This window comes from Vitis riparia, chromosome 13 (assembly GCF_004353265.1).
Source record: "Vitis riparia cultivar Riparia Gloire de Montpellier isolate 1030 chromosome 13, EGFV_Vit.rip_1.0, whole genome shotgun sequence".
NCBI lineage: Eukaryota > Viridiplantae > Streptophyta > Magnoliopsida > Vitales > Vitaceae > Vitis > Vitis riparia.
This window is the reverse complement of record NC_048443.1, coordinates 27147574-27172748: the sequence shown is the minus strand read 5'-3', so window position 1 is coordinate 27172748 and position 25175 is coordinate 27147574. Positions and strand designations below refer to the sequence as shown.

At 34.6% G+C, this 25175-nt stretch overlaps 3 protein-coding genes and 1 non-coding gene across 5 annotated transcripts; 1 reads left to right on the top strand and 3 right to left on the bottom strand.

Moving 5' to 3' along the window:
• Positions 1-1001: 1001 nt before the first annotated feature.
• Positions 1002-2960, top strand: LOC117928019 (probable membrane-associated kinase regulator 4). Its single transcript, XM_034847762.1, has one exon. It carries the CDS (start codon positions 1589-1591, stop codon positions 2759-2761), a length of 1173 nt encoding a protein of 390 aa, XP_034703653.1. The 5' UTR covers positions 1002-1588; the 3' UTR covers positions 2762-2960.
• Positions 2961-8973: 6013 nt separating this feature from the next.
• On the bottom strand, positions 8974-15547 carry LOC117928648 (ankyrin repeat-containing protein ITN1). Of its 2 annotated transcripts, none has more exons than XM_034848595.1 (4): positions 15438-15547; positions 14749-15249; positions 12485-12894; positions 8974-10151 (listed from the first exon to the last, which is right to left on the bottom strand). In XM_034848595.1, the coding sequence occupies exons 1-4, from the start codon at positions 15463-15465 to the stop codon at positions 9318-9320; spliced, it is 1773 nt and encodes a 590-aa protein (XP_034704486.1). In that variant the 5' UTR covers positions 15466-15547; the 3' UTR covers positions 8974-9317. The 2 variants fall into 2 exon arrangements, with proteins under 2 accessions (XP_034704486.1, XP_034704485.1); XM_034848594.1 differs by having other exon boundaries at positions 15378-15526.
• A 1314-nt stretch (positions 15548-16861) lies between these two features.
• Positions 16862-16978, bottom strand: LOC117929414. Its single transcript, XR_004653760.1, has one exon. It is a non-coding gene; the product is annotated as a U5 spliceosomal RNA (small nuclear RNA).
• A 4106-nt stretch (positions 16979-21084) lies between these two features.
• Positions 21085-22752, bottom strand: LOC117927440 (3-ketoacyl-CoA synthase 19-like). The gene has a single exon (XM_034846921.1). It carries the CDS (start codon positions 22722-22724, stop codon positions 21342-21344), a length of 1383 nt encoding a protein of 460 aa, XP_034702812.1. The 5' UTR covers positions 22725-22752; the 3' UTR covers positions 21085-21341.
• Positions 22753-25175: the final 2423 nt, after the last annotated feature.

Below are 25175 nucleotides of genomic sequence, written 5' to 3'. Positions count from 1 at the left end.
AACAAAGTAGCTATAAGCCTATAATTAACTTGCTTTAGATTTTGGAAAAGGAAGTATCAGTCTTATAGCTTTGCTAGTGGTTTAAAAAAGAGAAAACAGAGTTAAAAAAACATGGGGTATCATTAAAAAGAAGATGGGGGCAAACAAAAATCTCGAGCATCCCAGGCATCATTTCCAGAATTTCGTTTTCCCACAATGAAATGTCGGATCAAGTGTTGGTTATCAAATAATAGTGAGGTCAACTCTCTGTCTTCCCCCTGTCTCTTAACTCTTTTTGAATCATTGTAAGTAAAGAAAAGAAAACAAAATTTAACAACTGTGGCGAAGATAAAGATAAAGATGAAAGATGAGAGAAGATGCAGACATGTAGATCAGTTCATTAAAGAAATAGACAACCATGAAAAAGCCGTGGAGAAATTCTCTATAAAAAAATCAGAAAAGAAAGTGAAAAAAAACCCAGGAATCCAGTAAAAGGAGTAAAACCAGTAAAGTATATAAAGTGATTCTTTATCTCTAACTAATATTTTATTTAGCTTGGGAGCTTCCTTTCAAGGTTGGTTCATTAGTTTTTTTGATAGGCAATGGTTGGTTTAGTTAGGGTGTGGAGAAAGAGAGCTGTGGGGAGAGAGCTATATACATGAATTAATATATTGTGAGTGCAGAGAACCAGGTTTTGAGATATGGGGATATGTGCTGGTTTCAAATAAGAGGAGACAGAAAATTGCATACCTATTTATTTATTATGCACATACATGCTTTTATTTATTCATATTTATTTCACTACAGAGAGAGAGAGAGAGAGATCAAAAGGAGGTGGTGCCGGTGGGGTTTTATCCCTTTACTCCCACTGAGATACATTGTTAACCATATCAGATATTTTATTTATTTCAATCCCTATTTCTAGTGCATTTTTTCCTTATATATGTGTGTCAGTATATATTTATATACACTTATATGTATGTCCAAAATATGGGATATTTTGCAAACTAAAATGTTCCATCAATGTATGTTCCAGCATTGAAAACTTTGATTTCTAAGACAAATCAACAAATCAAAGCTTTTATCTAAAAGTCTCAATTACCTGGAATCAGCCGTATAATCCTTTCTGCCATCGAGATCCTAATCATCCAACTTGTGGGGTGTTCGGGTTAGAATGCATCAGATCATTGGATCAGCATATTGGCCCACCCACCAGACAATTAACTCTTAATGATGTCAAACATAAAGCTCTGTAGAGAACCTGCACCACCAAAAGAGAGATGATAGCATTACTGTGTAATCCACCTAGAATCAGTAATGATTCTCTTTTAGTTTGTTCTTGTTAGAAAAAAGAGAGCAAAAGAAAAAGACAGGACTCCTGTAATTCAAATGTGAAAGACGAAAGGCAATGAGAAATGAACCACAAAAAATATTTAGTTCAGGAAAACAATACAGACATGGGTCAGTGCTGGGCCATTGGGGCAAAAAAAAAAACTCCTCCATAATGTTCTGAATTTTATATTTGGAAGATTCAAGAATTTCCAAAATTCTGACATTTTCCAACAGTTGCTTCTTTTCATGACTTGGCAGCATCGCCACTTCTTAAAGGATGGTCTTCCCTTCCTCCCCTCTTCACAGAGCTCAGCTCCCCATAAGCTACTCCAGAGAGAGAGAGTGTGAGAGAGAGATATCAGAAATGGCCATAGACTTTCATTTATGTGATGATGCAGATGAAGACTACATAGACATGGAAGTCAGTTCATACTCCAACTTCCTCTGTCACTCCATTAGCTCTCCTCCACACCCCAGAGAGTTTGAGTTCCACATGTCATCAAGCTCTCTTGAGAGAGAAATCACAACTTCCCCAGCTGATGAGCTCTTCTACAAAGGGAAGCTCCTTCCTCTTCACCTTCCTCCACGCTTGCAAATGGTGGAAACACTCCTCCAGAACTCCAACTCTGCTTTCCATGACAACACTGATACCTTCAGAGACTTCTATAGCACTCCATTAACCACCACTGCCACCACACCGACTACAACCAGTACCCCATTCGAATCCTGCAATATCTCACCTTCAGAATCTTGCCGGGTTAGTGGAGAACTCAATCCAGATGAGTATTTCTTGGAGTACTCAACTGATATGAGCAGTTTCATCAGTGACAACCCAAAAAAGTCCTGGATGAAAAAGTTTAAGCTCATCAAGCAGTCCTCATTTGGTCTGAAGTTGAAGGCTTCCCGGGCTTATCTCAAGTCCTTGTTTGGTAAACCCGGCTGCTCAGATGAGTCCTGTGTGGCACCTGCAAGGACGGTAGATGAAGCTTCAGGTTCAAAAGCCAAGGAGTCCTTAAGTAAGTACATGAAGGCAAAGAAAAACCCATTTGGACTTCAGAAGGACAGTTACCAGATGTCAACTAGTGACACAAGGAGCTCTAACAAAGAAAAGATCAATGAGGATGGGGGTCACCATAGAAGGTCATTCTCAGGAGCTTTCAAACGGCATTTAATAACCAAGTCTTCATCTTCTTTATCTTCATCTGGATCTTCTTCGTCCTCATGCTCAAGTAATGCAAATGGGTCTCATGAGTTCCAGTTTCTCAAGAGAAGTAGCAGCGCAAACTCAGAGTTTGAGTGCTCAATTCAGGGAGCAATCGCTCATTGCAAACAGTCTCAGCAGCTGTTCCTATCAAGAAAGACTGTTAGTGAAGTTGGGTTTTGCACATTGTCAGCTTCCAGGATTGCAGTTTGTGATGACCAAGAAAGACCAGTTCTTTGCCGAGGCTGAAGAGAAGAGAGACGGAGAGAGAGAGGACAACAAGGACAAAGTACGAAGTTTGATTGGTATATTGTGTTCCTTTTTTATCCTTTCAAAATTTTGATGATTAGCATGCTCTGATTCAGTACAAGATCAGAACTATGCATGGCTCTCCTGTACTGATAGACCTGTTCATCATATGAAAATTTCATGAAAATGCAGAATAAAATTCTCTCTTAAACAAAAAAGAAGTTGGTATTCATGATCAAAATGACAGTTGACTGACAATTTTCACATTGATATCCGCTTTGTCAATCGTTAACAATAATTTCCAAGTTACAAGAATATCGTAGCTCCATTTATTCAAAAGCCAATTTAGGCATTCTCTTAAGAAAACTCACTCCTTTTCCCAGTTGTTTTTCTAATTTAAATCCTGATTAAGGTTCAATTAGCTAGCAAAATTCAAATGTCATGATCATTGATTACAACTTTCAAGAAACTATTATTTATCAAAACACAATTTTTAAGGAGCATACAGCATTTGAAATAAAAAAACCAGGACAAAAAGAATTTTAAAAATTACTGCTCTTAAACAATACAATACTTGGCCATCAAGTTCCATCTTTCTGGTATATTGCACATGTAGATATTCTGGTACCTATACAGTGTTTTATTGCCCTGTTCATACCCTGATATAGGTTTTAGGCAAATATAAAGTTTTATTCACCCATCTAAACATAACTAAGAATGATGTGGATCAGATTCTGACTGTTAAAGTGAAGATATATATATATACATATATTTTCTTTCAAGGCAGTGAGGAATACAATCTTTTAACTTTTCATTAGGCAAGAACCAAAACAAAAAGAAAAATCAGAAAGATCTGTGTTTGTGTACCCAAATCTAAGGATCTAACAATCCCCCAAAGCTCTCATAATGCAATTCTAAAGACTATAGATAGAGGGTCTTGAGGAGTTTCAGTTTGTAGGCTATGTTTTTGAATGTTGACTAGAAAAATGTAAAAAAAGTCATCTCATCACAAAATATTACTAATTGAACACTGCTTCCTTCACTCTTAATTTTTGGACCATGAATACTATGAGCCAGTTTCACCAAAACTTGAAGGATAGAAAATTGTGTAAGGACATATTTTTGGCAAAAAGAATATCAAAATGTCCCATCCAATCATCTAATAACAGAACTAATCATGAGTATGATTGCAAATACCCACCTGTCTGCCTCTTAAGAGCCTCTAAGAGACACCTGCATATATTAGTATGCTAAAAACTTTCCTCTAAGACAAGATGATTCTGAATAAACAATAAAAATACAGTACATGAAATCTCCGAGTGTGGGCAAATAGCCTTCCAGGTGGATCTTTTGCTTCTTTTAATTTTCTAAGTGGATGTACTAATTCTTAAACTAGATGAACATGTCAGCCAGGATTATGACAGATTAAAGTCAGCAAATGACTTCTCTGATGTCACTAAGCACTACAAATTACTGATAACCATGTAACAAGAAACCTTTTCCCCACTCAACTTCCGCGGATTGTGGGGAGAAAGAAGGAAAAAGGAAAGCTTCTACACCAGCTGGTAATCCTGGAATTTTTTAATTACTGCATCTAAATCATCCTATCTTTGTTATTTAAATTTTCAAGATGGTCCCAAAAGATTGCAGAAAAAGCAGAAGGATACATTATCAACAGGTCTACCCTTTGGCTTGTTTGAGACCATATATGTAGCACCATACATAGCTAATGCACTTGTAATCTTTCGAGAGTATCTCCCACATGTTGCAGTCACTGATTTTCACAATTGTACTGCAGTAGAATTGTGGGCTTTGGCTCATGGATATACTCAGACATATTTCTTCAGAATATTAATATAATCATTTTATAAAAAATAGCTTTGAGGATAAATTACATGACCCAGAGTGTCCATTCAGACATTGGGCCAAAAGACTCAGAAAAGAACTCCATGTGTCTCAAATTGAAACTAAACATTCTGTTTATATTTTCCTCCTCTTTGTCAACTCTTAGAATTTGAGCCACATTCTTGGATGGGCTAGAAGAAGCAAGGGTTAGCAAACTATTTGGTAGATAGAAGAGCCTGGAAATGGGAGTCCACAGGCCAATTTATTTTTAAACTATGTTCTAACATGCTCCAAAAAACATGATAAAAAACTATTGCTTGGAGCTTTGTTTGTAATATTGTTAAAGTGAAGGAAGTGAATCTACTGTGTCTACAGGCCCAGTAGTCTGACAGGATGGATGATTGCTCCTGATGCTGTCTAAGCATATAGAAAGAAAATGAACACTTGAATCCTCAATTAGTGTACTCGTTTGTCAGAGAAATTGCCACCCAAATCAAAACCCAGCCCATTTGTTGTTAGGGATGAATGCCTTGGAGTCTCTCCTGTTCTTATGTTTATAGATGGATATGGTAGACACACGCACACAAGTCAAAATCTTTTCCTTCTCAAATTGCTTAAAACTAAAAACTAATGACAAAAAACAAAATAAATAAAAACAAAGGAATCCTGAGGAGAGGGCTTGGCTTTACTAAGTACAGCACAGGTTTGTTATTGTACCCCTAGTCTTCTTTGGGTCGATACACCAGCAAGGTAAAAAAACAAGGAGGTTACATTACATATTAGTAGGCAAGCATTAGAATAATGAATTGCTTGAGAGTGGAGTACCTTCATGTAAGTATGTAACAGATAATCCATCTTCATCAGTCTGAAATAACTGTTACTCTCAAGAAATTTATGCAAGCAGAGAATCAGGTGACCATACACATTACAATCCACATCCATCATTAGACTGATATACAATCTCTTCCCCAAAAAGAATATCAGACAATATAAATTATAAATGGCTCATTTTTTTTTTTTTTCTACAATATAATCACACGACTGTCTATTCATTGTAAGTTCTTTCCCTGCCCACCAAAACTGAGTTAAAGAAATTCTAAGTCCAACAAGTGTAATAGCATGAGTTTCATCCATTTTCCTAAACCGTGCAATGTGTGTATATGAAACTTTGGATATCAATCTCAAGATAATGCCTCCAAAGTATTAGAAACAACAATTTGTTAGCCAAAAAAGGCAGATGAAAAGGAGTTCCAACCAAATTGACTCTGAGATGCCAACTCTAAATTCTTGAACCACAGCCATAGTTCCTCATGTTGGCAATTAAACACAGATCTAGGCAGGGTTCATCTATATATCTCCCCAGATTAATAATTGCAGGATACATTGGAAAGCTATTTAGTCTTAAAACAGTTTTCGGAAACTATACATTGAGTTGGAACTCTATGCTATGTTTGGTTCCAAGAAAGTACTAAGAAAAGAAAAAAAAAAAATTGTTAAAGAAAACGATATTCTCATATTTGATTTCACTATGAAAAATAGAAAAGAAAAACAAATATAATTAAAATTAGTTAAAAACTTATATATCTTCAAATCATTTAATCTTTATATAGAAAAGTTAAAATAAGTTAAATGAGTTTGCAGTAGTATATAAAAATAATTTATTGAATTTAAATCATTTTCCTTCCCTTTTTCTTTCCTTCGGATTTTCCTCTCGATTTTCTTTCCCTCACGCTTTCCCTCAAAATTTTCGGTAACCAAACATGGCCTATATAATCCATTTTTATAAAAGTATTCTTCAATTAAAGAGAAGGCATCGACAATAAATGCAGCCCATCTTAGACATCTAAATGGTTCAAAAACTAGAATGACCAAAATTTAGGCCCTTCAGTCTCCAGACTAAAACTATAAACAATAATAATTACAAGAAATAATTGAATAGAATCAAGAGGTATGGAACTGATGACTGGACTCACTATAGAGTTGAAAGGGAGCCAAATTCCTGAAATCCAATAAGCATTAAAGAAATTCCCGAAGAAGATGTGAGCACTGCTGTATTTAAATAAAATGTTCTACTCACAATCTTTAGCCAGATTGTGCTGACTCAGCAATGAGATATTCAAAGGTTGCAGGTAACTTCTAAACCTCAACTCTATCTACCTAACTAAGATTTTCACGGTCCTCTTGAAATCCATGAAGTCTTTTGATAGTTCAGAATTCAAATTTGGAATCTCATGTTCTCATGTTGTAGTAGGCTCAGTTGAGTAGGAAAAATGAAAACTTCAATATTCATAAATTTACTTTCTTTCATTTTCGAAATTTCTCAGTGACCAAACAGAGGATAAAGAAAATACAAGCAGTGTACAAAAATTTACCAACAGTCAACACACTAAATCTCAAAAATGGAAACATAAGCGTACCTCTAGAGAGAGTCTAGAGACAAACCACCAGGCGTCTCTGTTTGGTTACCGAGAAATATGAGGTAAAAAAAATGAAGAATGAAAAAAAGAAGTAGGACTCCAAGAGAAAACTTCATTTTGAAAGGAATAAGATTACAGAATTAACAATTGAAGGAGGGAGCTCACAACTCCCGAGTCACAAGACGCGCAACAACACAGCAAGAGGCAAACGATGTCGTTTTAAGAAGGGACGGAGAAAATGGGAAAAAAGACGTAAAACGGAAGAACTAACAAAAATATGATAGGTTTAACTTTAAAAAAAAAAAAAAAACTTGAAGAAGAGATAAAAGTGCACTAATTATGACGACTTAGATGATGTTTGTTTTTTGGTTGAATAGAAAAAATTAAAATATTTGATTTTTTTTCATTCAATTAAAGGTATTTTATTGATATTAAAAAACATAATTGAAGAGAACTTGTTATCAATAAGTTTAATTTAATTATGTTGGTTGATGTCAATGAGTTACTTTTAACTAAATAAAAAAAATCAAATGTTTTAACTTTTTTTTTCAACCAAAAAACAAACATTACCTTAAACTTGTTGACAAGATAAGATAAAAGATGACATATGTATATTCTAAAATATCATATTTTATTGGATAAAAATGTCAATATTATTTTTAATTAAATATGATATTCTTAAATATTAAATTTAATATATGTGATATCTTAAAGAAGCGTATTTACGGGAATATGTTATGTCATACTTATATTTAATTTATAAAATAAAATAAACCATATGTTATATTTTAATATTTAAAGTAAAAATTATATTATATTTTACTATTTTTTGTTATTAAAAAATATAAAAATTTTCTTATATTTAATAATATTTATGATTAAAATATTTAAATTTTATAAATAATTTTTTTATATTATGTTATTCAATATATACAAATAATTTATATATTTTGAATAACACATATATTACTATTATTTTATAATATATCTTATAAATATTTTTTGAATTCTTTTTTAAACATAAATTTAATTTTATAATTTTTTTTTATTTTACCAAATAAGTTATATAAAAAAAATTAATTAAAAAATGAATTATGATACATGATATATATATATATCTTATATTTTAACTTCAAATTAATATATTTCATTTAGAAAAAATATAAATAAATAAATAAATAAAATATTTCACCATCTCTCTTATCTTATGTTTAATTGAAGATATGATAAATAATGAAATAATTTATTTAATTTTATCTTATCTTATTTCAATGTTATTCCAATCAATCAAACATACCCCGACCCGGAGAAAATTGAGTTGGCAAAGAACGGGTGAATCGGTCATAGGGCATGTAAAGGGTAAACCGCCCAGCCCAGGCCCTCTGGCTTGGTTCGATCCGACCCCTAGTCTCATGAATTTAAGAATATCTAATTATTTGATTTCTAGATAATTAGATATAAGGAGCAGTGTCTTGCAAATTTCCCATCTTTCGGGTTTAAGACCAACTATTTTTTTTTATAGAATATTCCAAACGAGAATTAAAAAAAAAAAAAAAAAGAATGCTTTGAAAATTTTAATAAAACCTAAAAAATTATTTCTAAAATCAATTGAAATTGTTTTTAAACATGAGAACTACTTTTGAAACTTTCCTTAACAGCCCTGGTAAGTTCTGAAATCTATTTTTTCAAAACTCAGTGCTCTTTTTCACTTCCGATTTTACCCTTCTAAAATTGTTGTTGCAACTAAAACTGAACCGACTTCACGAGTGTGACCCCACGGACCAACATAGAGAGGCTTAATGCCATTTCATGCTATTCAGTTTTTGGCTCTTAAGGATAAATTATCCAACCAATTTTGAATCATAGCAAGCTCAAGCTCAAGCTCACTACCTTCTCTGTCCCTCTTCCCAGAATTGGAGAACTCAAGTCCCCCATGTTTCTCACCATCTCTTGCTCGAATCATGAAATCCTTTTAGTTTCTGGATTGTATATGTACAGAACCAACGCTCAAAAAAGCAACCTCCCCTTTTCCGTTTTCATATTTAGCTAAACAAGGGCATCAATAGAACAGGCCTAAGGTCAAAGAGTTTCAGTTTGTTACAGACTTACAGTCCAATGGCAGGAATATAGACAACATGCCAGCCAACCCCTGCAGAACGCTTGCTGTCAATTGTATCCTTGTTAATTCCTGGAGCTTCAGGGCTTTTGGGGAAGTGCAACCAAACACCTCGCTATCCTGCATCAGTTGTTCTTCTTCTTTCTCTACGATTCTACAAATTCTGATAGGTTCTGCATCAGAGGGCATAAATCCTATCAATTTCTGAATCGGAGAACTCGGAGTGATGCCAGGAGTTGGATCCGCTCCTCCTTGCATTCTTGTCTTTCCTCCTCACTGCTCTTATCCTCTTTGATTTAACCACATAGTAAGTCATGGTGCCAAGGACCCCGGCCATTATTACTCCTCCTACAACTGTAACGAAAATCGCAGCCCATTCGTTATGCCTGCCAACCACTATATAAGAGGAGGCAATAAAAGCCACTGACGTACACACAGAAGCCAACCACATCAACTTGTTGATCACCACCACCACGTTTCTCTCTGCTTTTGTCTCCCCTCTGACCAAAGTAATTTGAACTACCACAACAGCCAAGGATGTGAAAAGTGCTAAGGCATTGAAGATGAAGAAGATTTTAAAAGAAGCACTCTTCACTGCCACCCCTGTCCCATCCTTGTTGTTATCTCCACCAGGCACAGTGAAAATGGCGGCAAAGGCAACTGTTGCAAATAGAACAGCCACCACAGTCACTGAGTTGGTGGCATTGTTGATCCCTTCTCGGTGGAGTTTTCTGAGCTCTTTAGAAATGTTATAGACATTTTTGTTTGTTCTCCTGGTTTGTTCAAGTTGAGTGTGGACATCTCTCTTGATCTGAGTCACGGTATTCCTCAACTCGTCTCTTGGTTGGTTTAGTTCATTAGCTTTGATAGCACCATAGCGAATAAGGCAGTTCTTTATATCTGAAGCTTCTTCAGAGTGGGGAAGGTCTTCAGCTATATCAAGAGATGTTTTGTGGTCTCTGTTCAGTGCGTTAACATTGGCGTCAGGGAGGCGCAACAATTCATTCACTATCTGCAAAGGAAAAAGGAAGGTTCAATACTCTTGTTCCAGCTATAATCCTAATAGATTATATGGTATGTGAAAATAATCAACAGCAAGGGGCAAACTACATGAGCAGTAAACCTGCAGACTCCAAGAAAACAGAAAACTAAGAATACAGACAGCCACACAGAAATCAGAAATATTTGTGATATATTAAATTTCAGGAAAACCATGTTTGTTTCTTGGAAGCACGGAGGAAAGGGAAAATAAATGTTAAAGAAAATGATTTTCTCATATTCAGATGACATAGAAAATTGTGAGGAAAAAAAAAACTAAGGAAAAGAGTTGGGAAAATGTTGAAAGATTTTTCTTATTTAAGAGTGAGGAAAGTTTAAGAAAAGTACGTTCTTCAGCAATTTAAGGATCTGATTCGAAAGTGTTGTCCAAAATAATTTTGAAGAACACTTTTTAAGAACAGGTTTCAAAAATTATTCTTTTATGTTTTATAGAATAAAAGTATGTTTGGGAACCTAAAATATTTATAACCTGTTTTCTATGTTTTTAAATATGTTAAAATAATTTTTATATGTAATGCTTCATTTTTAATCATTCCCCATATTTATATAATTATTTTTAAAAATAACCCTAAAAAAATAAGTGAAAACAATTCAAAACAACTAAAAAACGTTTTGTGAAAACATCATGTTTTCTAATTGCCAATCACGTTTTCCTATGTTTTGTTATGAAAAATAGAAAACTGTTTTAAAAAAAAATTACCAAACAAGACTCAATTTTCTTTCTTTCAACTTTTCTATAGGCAAACAAATAAGAAAAAATTTTATAAATTTTCCTTACTTTTTTCTTTTCTTATATTTTTACTTTTCGTTTTCTTTCCCTCAAATTTTCTAAAACCAAACATAGTCTAAGGCCATGTTTGGTTCCTAAAAAAATTGAGAGAAAATGTGAGGAAAACAAAATAGAAAGGAAACATGGAAGGAAAGAAAAAATATAGAAAAATAAAAATTAGATTTAAAGACAATAAATTATTTTTACATGTTACTCCAAACTTATTTTACTTATTTTTCCTCTTCTACATAAAAATTAAATAATTTAAAAATGTATAAGTTTCTAACTACTTTTAACTATATTTGATTTTCCTTCTAGTTTTCCGTGGTAAAACTAAACATGAGCAAATCATTTTACTTATCATTTTTTTTCTTTCTTTAATACTTTTCAAGAATCAAATATAGCCTAAAGAAAATATTCATATATGAATAAGAAAAAAGTTTAATGGTAAAAACACCATAAATCTCATTTTTTGTAATGGTGCACAAATATGCAGGGAACAGTAACAGTCAAAGCATACATCCTAAAGAAACCAAATAAATGCTGATGCAATCACAGAATAGGATTAGATACACTGCATTCACAGCCAGAAGAGACAGTAAGAAGTTGAAGTTCATCTCAAACATAGCTATATCCAAGAGCAAAATTTTACATGTATGGATATGGTACATCATGAGAAGCTGACAAAGATTAACATCATGCACCTTGAAAATATTAAAACCAGACAGCTACAAGCCTTAAGTGGCCAACCATTGGGACAACGAAACTTTAAAAGGATAAAACAATTAAAATGTTGAACAACAAAATGTCCAAGCTTAATGGAAAATATTTGAGAGTGAACACTAGAAAACTACCAAAATGAAGTATAGATTATTTTGTTTTGCATCTAATTTAATATCATCTGAATTAAGGATTTAAAAAAAAAAAAAAAATTTGGACAGGCAAATATAAATTAAATTAGAATGCATCTAAAGGGGAAGATTACAGATATAAGATGCCCCACCAAAAAGAAACAAGAAAAAAAAATAAAATAAAAAAATAGCACCCACGGTAGATTCATAGCTACTCCATATTAGATGAAGCCTTCAATAAAAAATATCACCAGAGAATCTTTACAGGTAGTTCTGAAGAAAATTTTGACTGAACTCCATAGTCAAGCTACAACCTTTATAAATCAAATAAGTTATGCACAGATCCAATTAAGGTTCTTTCAAAAATGTATTGTTTGGAAATGGCAAGAAAGGGTGGAAGGCACTCTAATTGAATGTCACATATTAAGACAAACAAAGATAGAATTTAGTAATTATTGCCAATTGATTAAAAATTTTCTATTGGTATGCAATGCTAAAGTGAAATTAAAACACTGAGCACTCAAAAGCTATGTAAGCCACTGACAATTCAACAGGTATAAAATTAAAGAAAAAGAGCATCATCACCAATCACTACTATGTCTATCCTTAAAAAGAAAAGAGAAAAAAAGAAACAAAACTGATAAAAGATACAAAAACAAGACATACCTCTGCTCGCTTTTTCCTGGTGGCGACATGTAATGCTGTATTACCTTGCTTGTCCGGGAGCATAACAATAGCGGCATCTGCATTAAGAAGTAATTTCACCACCTCACAGCTCACCCCTTTTACAGCCATGTGTAATGCAGTTTGTCCTTTCTTGTCAGTTCTTCGTGCCAACTGTGGATCTTTTTCCAGTAATGCTTCTACAATGTCAACGTGACCCTGTCGAGCAGCCAAATGTAATGCATTTTTCCCATTGGATTTGGCAATCTCTAACAAGCTACAATCCTTTGACAACAGTTCAATAACTACTGCTGTATGCCCTCTTGATGCAGCAGAAACTAGGGGGGTTGCATTTGATGGCCCAATTGTTTTGCTCAGCTCTGGGTCATAGTCTAACAGAACTTGGACAATGGCTGTAACAAAAAGAGTGATGATGAATATTCTAGTCCTTTTCTTTGTAGAAATATAATTAGCTTACCATGAAATTATGTGACTGAACATATCTAAAAGAAGTAACGTGGCAAGCCTGTCATGAGATTTACTTTAAATCTATGGAGTTTTGACCAACAAAATTTAAAGCAGAATAAGATGGAAGTTTGATATCTTGAAACCCTAGAAGTAATAGATCTTTGACATTGTTTCCCTTTGATAGATGAAAGGAATCGCCGAGTATCATTTTCTACACCCCCATCCACAAGCAAGAGAACCTATTATGTTACCAACTCATAAACTTTGACATTGTTTTCCTTTGATAGATGAAAGGAATCGTTGAATATCATTTTCTGCACCCCCATCCACAAGCATGAGAGCCTATTATGTTACCAATTCATTTTCAGAGTTTAGCAAAAACCCTAACCAAACTTCAACTTTTGTCTTGCATGTACCTTAGCAAACCAAAAGGAATTTAGAAACATTAAAAAGTTTTGAAGCTAAGCAAGGGACAAAATAAACAACACCAAGAATGACACCACGGGCCCTTGTAGCCCATTGATATCTAGCATGCTACCCATGATCACAATGTATGATGGGAGTCAAGTCACTAAGCATGTTAATATAGGTACTAATTGTGAAGTTCTTACCATGTATAAGAAATAAAAAATGTAACTCCAATTCCAGAGATACCAGCAGCTACTTAAAAACATATGGATTTATGGCCTAAAAATAAGCACTTTGCACCTCTTTCAAGTTAATCCCTTCTCCAAGCATAAGTCAAAATTTAGCCAAAACCATCAAGCACAAACATTTGTTGCTTTTGACTTGGAATCCATACTGCATCAAGCTGTAAGCTTCTTATCAAAACTCATAACTGAACAACCTGCTTACTGTTCCCATAAGCTAAGCCATATAATTTTAGGCCCACGTGCATCATGTTTGCATGCGGACAAGCTAGATTACATTAATCCATATAATTTACAATAATAGGTTTTATGATAAGAGATAAATTGAAGAGCATTTGAAAACAAGGAATAGATTGATCAAAAGTTGAAACATTTGTTCATTTGTAACCTTTCAGCTTGGGTTAGCATGTACATAAGAGAAGGCTCAATGCCTTTGACTGATTTTATAGATTGGCCTTTCATGCCTAATGCATATGTTCTTCTACTTTGGTGTAATGTTTCTTTTACTATTAATATATACATATCTTTCTCCACCTATGTGCATTCTGCTGGCAGATTCCCCAGTATAAGTCTCATAATCTTGAAAATATATACTTGTGAAAAAAAACTATTAACTTGCCTTTTGAATGCACGGTTGGACTAGAGGTTAATCAATTTCAGTACAAAATTTTACCCCTTTGAATACCTAATAAACACATTTACTTAAGCAGTTACCTTGCACAGGCCTCAAAAAACTTTGTAAATGACTCAGAAAAAGAAAGAAAAAATCAACCTAAGATAAAGGCAGTTAACATATCAAAGGCATCACAATTCATTACAATTATACTATGAAGCACACCTAAATTATGCTACATCTCCAACACCCCCAATCACCATAGAAACCAATGTCAATCTTCCAAGCATAAAGAGAATCTCAACACAATCAGCAATATTCAGAATTGTAATTTGCACTTCATTTTCTGTGGAAACATATAAAAAGAAAAGAATTTAAGATGTTGAATTTAGTATTCTTTAAGATCAAACCAAACATAATTCTATCTAATCTATGCAGCTATTAAATGCATTGAATTTTCCTTCTCATTACCTCAATTTTCTCTTTAAGAAATTAAGCAGTCAAAGATGGTAATACATAATACATAAAAATATTACCATGGTGTCCCTGAGCAGCAGCTATATGCAAAGGACCGAACTGCGACCGGTTCTTCCTCGATATACCCTCTCTATTTGAATACTTCAACAATTCCTTCACGACATCAATATGCCCTTTCTCCGCTGCAGTGAACAGCGCCGTCTCTCCCAACTCATTCACTTCATTCACCATCAAAGTTCTCACCTCAGCAACCTCAGCTTCGAACTCGGCACCGCTCATGGTATCACCGATCTGCGAATGAATATCGTCCAGAATCTGCTTCACGGCAGCCAAATCGCCGCGCTGCGCCGCTAGATGGAGTTCTGTGTCGTTGTGACGGCCGGTCACTTGCTTCACATACTTCTTCTTCCCCGCCTGATCGATCCGTTTGCTGGAGCTCGAAAGCACCAGCGCCGGAGCTGAGGCAGTCGACGACGGAGACGGCGACGGCGATGGCTCTGCCAGAGGGTTCTGGTTCGGTGCTGGCGTAACCAGTCCCTTTTCCAAGTCCCTCTCCATCTCTGAACAAACCGATCAAAGTCAAGATTAGTTAAAAAAAATAAAATAAATAAATCAAAATCCCCAATCTTGAAACTTTCTTCTAGAAATTGAATCAGTTAGACAAATGAACAGAAAGCATCAGAAATACTTTTTAAGAAAGTTTCCTCAATTTCCACGGTAGCCAAACAAACCGAGACTGAGAGAGTACCTTCTTTTACAGTTACAGGTGAAGCCATGTTTGGTTAGCCAGAACAGGCGTGAAAACCTAAAAAATCATTTCGGTGAGGAGTGAGAACTCAGATTTGTGTAGATGGAATGATGACGATGATTTTTAAAAAAATTAAAATTAAAGTTAAAAAGAATAATAGAAAACGACAAATGAAAAGGAAGCTGCAGCGAAGGCCGCTGGTTTGGCGGAAAAAGGTGTGTGGATTTTTGTTTCAAATTATTCCCCACATGATATGCCTTCCACGTGGACTGAACTTTGAATATGTGGTTCTATGTTTTGTTTGAAAAAAAAAAAAAAAAAAAAAAAAAATATATATATATATATATATATATATATATATATATATATATTATATTTGATTTTAATATGAAAATTTTGTAAATAATTAAATAATTAAAAATTCTATATTTTTACAAAGAAGAATTAAAATAATTTTTTATTATTATTATTATTTTTAATTTTCCCGCCCCGATTTTGGCTCTTACATTTTTCTTTATAAGAATAAACCAAAAGGACCTCTGCAAGTTTGAAGTCCATGGAGGAGGAAAAGAAGTGCACGAATGAACTACAACCACTGTCTAGACCGTATATGAGGTCAAACCAAATAGGAAAACGTGTTAATTATGACATTTAACCATGAAAATAATTACGGTTACTATAATGTTGATCACTTGATTGTGACATTCGACCACGATTATTGCCTATTTTATTTTTTTTTTTAAGTAATAATTTACTACTATGTCCAAAATTCATCATTACTAAATAATTTACACCCCTCTTCTTTAAAAAAAAATCATTCTAAAAAATAATTTTTAAAAATAAAATTAATATTTAATATTTTATTTTTAATCGTTTTATATATTTATATAATTATTTTTAAAAAAATTATAATAAATTAAATAACTAAAATATATTGTTTGAAAATATTATATTTTTATTTTTAAAAATAAAAAATAAAAAAAATGGTTTTTGATTATAAATCATGTTTTTTATATTTAAAAAATATTTTTAAAAGATTAAATATATTTAATCAAATCGTGAGTGAAATTGACCCATGGTACGTACGGGGAGGAAATAGACATTTTTTAATATTACAATGGAAAATTGTACCAAACAAACCTTTATTTTGACGACCAATTGCAACGTTCCTCGGTATTAAAATGGAAAATTGAACCTAACAAAACTTTATTTTAGCACTGTACCTAAAGTCATTATAACATCTGTTGGGCTGCTTTTTTGGTTTTACTTCAATAAATAAAGTAGACAACGAAGTCTAGCACCGGCGTAGCTTGCCCTAAAAGATAACGTTATGACTCAATCGGCATATGGGCGGTCAGAAAAAGGTACAATGAATGATGCAGCTAGTAAAAGAAAGATAAATAATTAGAACTATCGATGGTAGGGGGCTAATTACACATCAACCCCTCCAAAAACTGGCGTATGCCACATATAACGGCGAGCACACGGTATTCTTTAGTAAAAGGCGAAAGAATAGTTCGCTGTGTGCTCACCGCATGGCTCCACGGTTGGAAGAATGGCTGGTTTTCCAATATATAAGAGTGCGAAGGTTGGAATTCTCTTCTCTTTTTCAATGTGGGACAAGGTGTTGGGTACATTGGACCTCTCATGGCTCATGGCAACCTTCTCTTGCTTCCAAACCAAGTCCCAACATTCTGTCATGCAAATAGATTAATAATATTGGAACAAAAATTTTAACCCATGTCTACCTAATCGAGCTTGCGGGTGATGTTACCCCAAAACGTGGGATTGAAGGGATTGTGACCTTTGGGGACTCTAGGTCAATAATAAGGTTCGAAGTGTATGTTCCAAGCAAGTAATGGAAGTTATAATGTGAGAGTAGGAATCGACTAGTGATGTTGGAAGCGTGGAAGCCTTAATTTTATGGAACATACCCGAATCCATTTTATGTATTTGATAAAGATGTATGGATCTTTTAAGGTTGTGGAGGACATCGCCTTTCTTTTGTTTCTCTCTAACAATGGGAAGTGGGAGAGAACAGATTCAAGTTTTGTTTTCAAAAGTTCTGATCATCCATAACAACTATTTTTCTTTTGGTTTTATACCCTCTTACCTTATGGATCATACCCTTTGACTATCGGGCCTTACGAGTCTTAGGCTCATCATCTAAGGCCCGTGATGACATTAGGCTCTACACATAAGGTGACACATACTGTAGAAAACCGATACAAAACAAATACAGAAAAGACGAATAGCATAATCATGAATTGTGTTACATATATATACGTCCATATTTTAACACTAACATTTATTTTATTTTCATATATTTCTCATATTTTTTATACTTTTATTTATACGTTCATCATATTTTTCATATCTTCTTTATATTTTTTTTACTGTAATCATAAATTTTACTTATACTTTTTATTTATTTTTCCTATAATTTTCATACGCTAAAAAAAATATTTTCACATGCTAAAAAAATATTTTCACATTTTTACTTTTTAACATTTTTATCTATAGTCAAATTTATTTTAATATTGTAATGTTTTGCTAGTTAAAAAAAATACTTATTTCACCCGACCCTCTCCATATAAAAATTGAAATATATATTAAATAAAATAAATATTAACAACATAATTACAATCAAATGTATTTCTTTAATTTTAATCAAAGAAATTAATAATGCTGTTTTAAATAAATAAATGAATTAATATTCTAATTTTTATTAGTAAACACTCTATTGAACTTTTATTTTTTATTTTTTACATAATCTTTGAGTTAGAACTTAATATTTCCATGAAATAACATAAAATAAATTGCACTTACTCTTTTACTAAATTTAAATAAAATATAATTTTTTTCATTTATAACTTTATAGTTGCATAAAATAAAATAAAACATTCTTACCTCAAATCATGAACTTCTTTGCAATTTTTTCATCACACAAATAAATATTCTAACTTCTCCACCCTCTTGCTCCACCACTCTCATCTTCCACTAAACTAAAGCATCCCTTTCCTTCTTTCACAATCTTACACCTGTTGGCCTCTTTTCATCCGTGAAAATTTGCACCATATTGTTCCTCTCATCATGAGGAACATGGCTTTGGGATTTGGAATGAGGAATAAGATTCATGGCCAGTTGATCTCTAATGGGTGTGTCATCTATGCGCAATGCGTTTGGGATGACGCGGTTGACACTTGGTAGGTGAATGGTAATGCATGTAAGATGTTTGCTAAAAATGCTTGAGAGAGATTTGGTTTGATTATGTTTTGATGTTCTTGACATGAGTATAGGAGTTGATTTTATAGATGTGAAGGAAACTCTAGAGGCCTGATTTGATGTTGATGATGATGATGATTACAATTATGCCTATGTAGACATGGAGTGCATGAGAATTGATTTGTGGATATGCAATGAGAATTGGTTAGAGTGATTGAGTCATTTGTGAATATACTTTCTTTTCTTTTCACTCTGGAATGTTGGGACTCTGATTGGGTTAATAGACGACTAGTTGATTAATTTCATAGCAATCAGTGATTGATGGGTACGTCCAATATAGATTTTAATGATCAATTACTGTTTCTGAGGAGTGTTGGATAAGTTGGTTGATATTGCTAAGTTAGCCATCATGGGACCGCGACTAACCTTCTTTATTGAGTTGGCTGGCTCAACGTGACTTGGGATTTTGTTCAAAAAGATGAATGTTGAGCTGGGAGATTAGTGTTTTTGGTGCCTCACTCTTTAAACTAGATTAAGAGGAGCTAAGTATCGAGTATTGTTTGCTATATCAACACTAAGTACATTGCACCAATTGAAAGTTTGTGTAAAAGATGAAAAAACTGCTTAATACCATCTGGGAACTTGACTATTGCCTTTGAACTAAATACAAGCCCGAGTGCTTCCATATATAACCAAAAGAACATTTGGGCTTGCAGTGTTACCATGACAAGACTAAAGTACATTTTACTCGCAATGGAATGGAATGGGAAACCAATGTGGGATATTTCATTGTCCCACCATTTTAAAGACTTGACTTGTTCTTGTGGAAACTATTAACAACTTGTTACCTACACATGTTTTTTTGGCTGCTATGGTATCATCCATGTTAGAATTCCATGGTATAGGTTATTGGATGTAGAGACATCAAGTTTCTGCTAAAAGGTTTCTGATCCTTTTGAAATGTTAGCAATGTCAAGTTGTTATTGCAAAATATTGCTCAAACTAGAGTCTTTCTAGCTGCTGTTATACTAAACAAAGAATTTTCTGAAAGTCAGATTTGGTCATTCATTTTCTTCCTTATCATCGTATATAACCTCTATATAGTAAATATGAGATTTATAGTATGCCCTAGTAGACAATAGCTGCTTGCTTGGTTTTGATATGGAATATGAGGCCTAAGAAACATGAGGCTTTGATGTATTATAGGTCTGGTAAAGTTAATTCATAAATAATTGGTCCAAGTCCCTTCTTCAATGCATTGAAATCCTGTCAAAGCTCTACTTGGGGTGGTGAGGTTTCTGGGGGCTGATGTGGATAGATTATTTCTATAAAAGGATACTTGTAAAATATGTCTAAAAAGAATTTGGAGGAACTGATGACACATTATCAAAAGAGTTCCAAATGAGGTTTTCAAGATATTGAAGCGTGGGGGGAGGAGGGGGTGTGGGAGAGCCCAAGCCCACCCAGAACTGCAAGTGGAGGTAGATGTTTGATCTTTTAGTGACCATAAATTCCGGTCAGTATGTTTGGCATGCCATTCCAGAAAGCACGTTAAGAAAAATCTTAGGGGATCACGCATGAGTCTTCCTCCAAGAACCAAATTCTTAAATCATCGACTCTAGGGCTGATTGATAATGTAGGATAGCAAGGGGTATGTAGGGGTTTGGGCCTAGCATGAGCCACACAGGGCATCATATAAAAGATCGTGTAGAAAGCCTAGTACAAGCCCGAAAAGGAACTATCGGGTTGGGCCTAGCATGAGCCACAAAGGGCATCATGTAAAAGATTGTGTAGAAAGCCAAGTACAAACCCCAAACAAGACTGGCCTTTTGGATTGAGGTTGTCTAATCTGTCTTAGGCTTGGATTTTTTGTTTTCATTTTCTGCTGTTATTATTTCTTTTTTCCTTCTAGGCATTCTTTTGATTGAATTTTGGGATAAGTAGAGCATACAGGAGCCCCCGACATTTCAATTTTAGGTCCAGCAATATTTTAGCTGGTTCACACCTGAAGCTTTGATCCATATCTTTAGCTGGGCCAACACTTGGGAATCTTTGGTGGTTTCTGTAGTGACGATTGATTGCGCACCAGACATGGCACTTTCATGATTAATGCATTCCATAAATGTGCCAACTTCTAAGACCTTTAAGTTGGTGGAATATGGAACGGAGAGGTTGTATGGTATGAATTGTTTTCCTTGTTTCTTGTTTCTTTAGGCCCCGTTTGGTTGCTGGAAAATGTCAAAGAGTAAAACGTATTAAAAAAAAAAGGTCAGTGCATCATGACCATTGATTGTGAAGTTCGGACTGTGTCCTTCCATGTCATGATGAATTGGTTGCCAGCAATATTAACTTGGTGTACATGTGGACTAGGTTGGTATGTTTGACACGAATCAAAAGTCGATTGCTGCAAGCAAGAGGGCAATGAATGAAAGGCTAATTTAGAGACTGTAGATTATTGATAACCAGATCGAGTACAAATCAGAATCATGCAGAGATTACAGGTACCTTATCCAAGCACTAAATGGAGTAAATATAATATGCGTCTATGAAATACATGGAGCTTTTGCACACTTGCCACAATAATAGACGTCCAGATAAATAAGTTTGAAATCAATACTCCTATGGAAGTCTGAAAACTAGAAAAGAAAAAAAGCTTCAAAATAAGAGATGGCCAGAACTTCAGTTCCAGTCCAATTTAACAAAGCTTGCACTTGGATCATTGATCCAACCATACTTCTCTATGAAGGGGTTGACTATGGATTTTGGAGGATAAGAGGCTATGCAGTCTTCCCAGACGTTAGCATCCTCCAAGTCCTTCATTACCTGCCAAACACAGTTGTTGCATTTAAAACCTGCTCCAAAGCTGATCATCAGAATTCTGTCGCCCTTCTTGAGTCTCTTCTTTGCTTCCATGTAACCTAAAACATACCAGAGGCCACCAGCCGAGGTGTTACCAAACCGGTGAAGCGCCATCCTTGCTGGTTCAAGATCATACTCAGTGAGTCCTAAACTCTTGCCCACTCCATCAATAACAGCCCTTCCACCAGGGTGAATACAGAAGTGTTCAACCCCAGTCTTAAAATCCAAACCTGCTGCCACTAATTCTAGAACGGGGGTGTCGTTCTTTTTCCCAAAGCGAGATGATATTACATACCGAAGTAGTTGCCATAGTGGTAGCACTTTAGGTACTAGCGCTTTTAGATTTTCGGTGAAAGATAAAGCTGCGGCCTTTGTGAGTTTTTTGGTGAGGCAGAAGCCTCGGTAGCCAAGACTGTCTTCTATTTGGATGCAACAATTATATGCTTCGTCGTTGGAGCCAAGATGGGTCCGTACTAGAGTGTTCAATTTGAAAAGTGCTCGATGCTTCATAGATCTTTTGTTTGTTAAGAGCATTGAACAGCCACCTACGCGGAATAAGCAATTGGAGAGCATCATGGATTTTTCTCTACCACAGTACCAATTTGGACCCATGGATTCTGTACTCACAACGACTGCAAATGCATCCTTGTGAAACTTAAAGATGTTGCGGGCGATATCAATGGCGAGAAGGCTTGCGCTGCATCCCATTCCCGAGAGATTATAGGACTTAATATCCTCCTTCATCTTGTAACGGTTTATTATTCGAGCTGCTAGAGATGGAGAGGGGGAGAGCAAGGACACATTCACGACCAGTACGTCGATCTCTGATGGAGAGACTCCTGTCTTCGCGAATAGCTTATCGAGTGTATCATACATGATTTCTTCTATCTCAGAAAGAGAATCTTTAAGAGAAGGAGAGTCTTCTTGGCCTGCAAGGACGATTTTCGGGCTGTAAGTTTCTTCACCAATGCCTGAACTGACAATGGTTTGTAAGAGAAACTTGTATTCTTCAAGTCCTAGATTCTTGTTTCTCAGGACTATACCCGCACAAGTATCAGTGTTGAGCTTCGTATCCTCACTGGCTTTAAAGCACTCATAGTGCACCATATAGCACCGTTGGTCTCTCCATGCCAATAGCTTCTTACAGAAGAGGATAATAGCATAGGATAGAGGAAGCAGAAAAACTGCCAAGAGGAGCTCCATGTGTGCGTGTGAGGAGAGTGTGGATGTGTGTTCTGTGGAACTTCTAATATAGGCATTGGAGCTGTAAATGTTACTATCCTCTATAATCACTTAAAACTTACCTCCTTGTTCTTCACCTACTAGAAAAGTGTAAGAGACTTAATACTAGTGGTGTAAGTATCATTTTTCTTACACATAGCAAAGTAGAAATTATTAAAACCATCTTTGTCGGCATTCAAACTCTCTCTCCATTATGTTCCGACTGAAAAAAGACCAGTCTAGAGCTTACAGTCCAAAACAATTTGCTATCAATGAGACTAATGTATGATCATAATCATTAAAAGAAAACAGAGATGAGAACTGGTTGCTTTCTTTATCTATCTCGGTCTCTTGAATGTTCTCCTATTTACATATACTTTATGATGTTCAAATTCTACTTCATACGTATCATGTTCAGAGATGCCCATAACTTGACATCCAAGTCAGTAAAATCTAAAATTACACATATCTCTATCAAAATTGTGACTAGTTTATGTAAGTCCAGACTGTTCCTTCCTCTGTTTTTGGATTCTTTATCTCCCCATCTTAAGAAGATTCAACCCTCCCAACCACCACTAGCTCTTCTCAACTAGAATTATAAAGGACCTCACTTACATTCAGTGGGCTGCCGATATAGTAGGCAACAGTTCAGACCTTTTTCTATCCTTGGGGATGTGCAGGGGTGTGGAGGTGGGGTGTGGGAGTGGGGCTGGGGAATTTAATTTGAGGGGCCACAGCCCAAGCTATTCTCAACTGTATCTATAAAGAACCTGTTGGTCTCTATGTCACACTTAACTTATAGTGGGACGTGTTTAATTGAGAAAGCAACTGCTTTGACTTCCACCTTAGGAACATAAGGTAGATGAAACCACCTTAAGACCATGGTTTCTTTTAGTTGGGGTTGTTGAATTGGAAATGTTACATTTTACCCTCTTCTTTCACCCTGGAAACCTGAGGAGACCCTCCTTGCTGCCACTGTTTCTAAGATCTGTCAAATATTTCAGAAGTATTTGATGAACAGAGAACCCAGGTGGACCCAACTGAATTGAGAAAATTATAGCCTTAGTTTCACAACATTTGGCTAAAACCATTCAGATTTTCGTTGAAATTTTTACAGAAGTTAGCCAAACTATTAAAATTTCTAAAAATCTTAGAATGGCTCAATCCAAAAGTTGGCCAAATAGTGCAGCCTACAAAAAATAGATGAGACAAGACACATCTTGATGGCCTTTCATTGAAGAGTAAGCTGTAGTTGGTATTGAATACGGACATCTTAAGCCTGACCTACAAGCAAAGGCAGTAAGGAGATGAAGACTTAGCCTTGAGCCAAAGTTTCCCAATCGCCCCTCATCTTGATGTCTCTGATCATAAATTAGTGAAAGTGATGTACTTCTACTTTGGACTATCTTATACTGTTATACAACGCTCGGCCTGGGATTGAACCAAAACTTCACTATCAGCACGCCACAAGGAGATTGATTCTGTGTGCATCTCCATGTTTCTGACCATAAATTAGTGTAGATGATGTACTTCTAATTTGACTTATCACAACTAATGCTTGATTGGTTTCCATCATCGTCTTATTCTTACCTAAAAACAATTAGTATGATGCTATTGGGGTGAAATTCTCATCAAATCAGTTCTCTAACTTCTTATACCCAACTGCCTGACAATTGCTGTGATGTTATACCCTCACCAGAATGATTATAACAATGTCAATTTTCATCAAGTGTTGATAGCTCACTGATTACAAATAAACATGTGATGTGCTTTTGATAATGTGAACACGATGATAGGCCTTTGAAAAAGCTAGTTTCAATTTGAAATTTAATTCCCACCTATTTTGTGTGGCATCTTTTTATATTTTCTTCTTTGATGCGATACCTATCATACAAAAATAAATGACTTGTTTGAAAACTATTTTTGAAAATATACATATATTTTTTTGAATAAAATATTATTTTTTACCGATTTGTTATGAAAACATGTTACTTTTTGGAATAAATTTTAGGTATTTTCAGGTGTTTTTTTTTTATTGTTATAAACAACAATGAAAAATATGAAGAATATTCAGAAAACTTTTGTATTTTCATAAATATATAGTATTTTCATGAAAAATAACTATTTTGATGAAAAACATGTCAAAAAGACTATGACTTTGTTCGGTGACTACTTACGAGAATAGTTTCAAAAAAACAATTTTTGAGAACTGATATTTAGAGCATGTTTGGTTCCTATTTTTAAGAACTGTTTTTTATTCTTAAATACAAAAAACTTGTTTGGGGAAGGGGATGTGTTTTTGTTTTATGTGTTTTCTGTGTTCTCAAAAACCACTTTTTTGAAAATAATAAAAAGATGTTTTCCTTGTTTTTTCACTGTTCAAAGAATAAATTGTTTTTCGTGTTTTATCTTCCTTCTTTTTGTGTTTTCTTA

Excerpts from the sequence above, each read along its gene's own strand:
- LOC117928019 (XM_034847762.1), top strand. The coding sequence starts at position 1,589 with ATGGTCTTCCCTTCCTCCCCTCTTCACAGAGCTCAGCTCCCCATAAGC.
- LOC117928648 (XM_034848594.1), bottom strand. The coding sequence starts at position 15,465 with ATGGCTTCACCTGTAACTGTAAAAGAAGGTACTCTCTCAGTCTCGGTT. Across the intron at positions 15,250-15,377 it reads TGAGGAAACTTTCTTAAAAA|AGATGGAGAGGGACTTGGAA; the intron begins GTATTTCTGATG and ends CGGTTTGTTCAG. Across the intron at positions 10,152-12,484 it reads CCAGGAAAAAGCGAGCAGAG|ATAGTGAATGAATTGTTGCG; the intron begins GTATGTCTTGTT and ends TTTCCTTTGCAG.
- LOC117927440 (XM_034846921.1), bottom strand. The coding sequence starts at position 22,724 with ATGGAGCTCCTCTTGGCAGTTTTTCTGCTTCCTCTATCCTATGCTATT.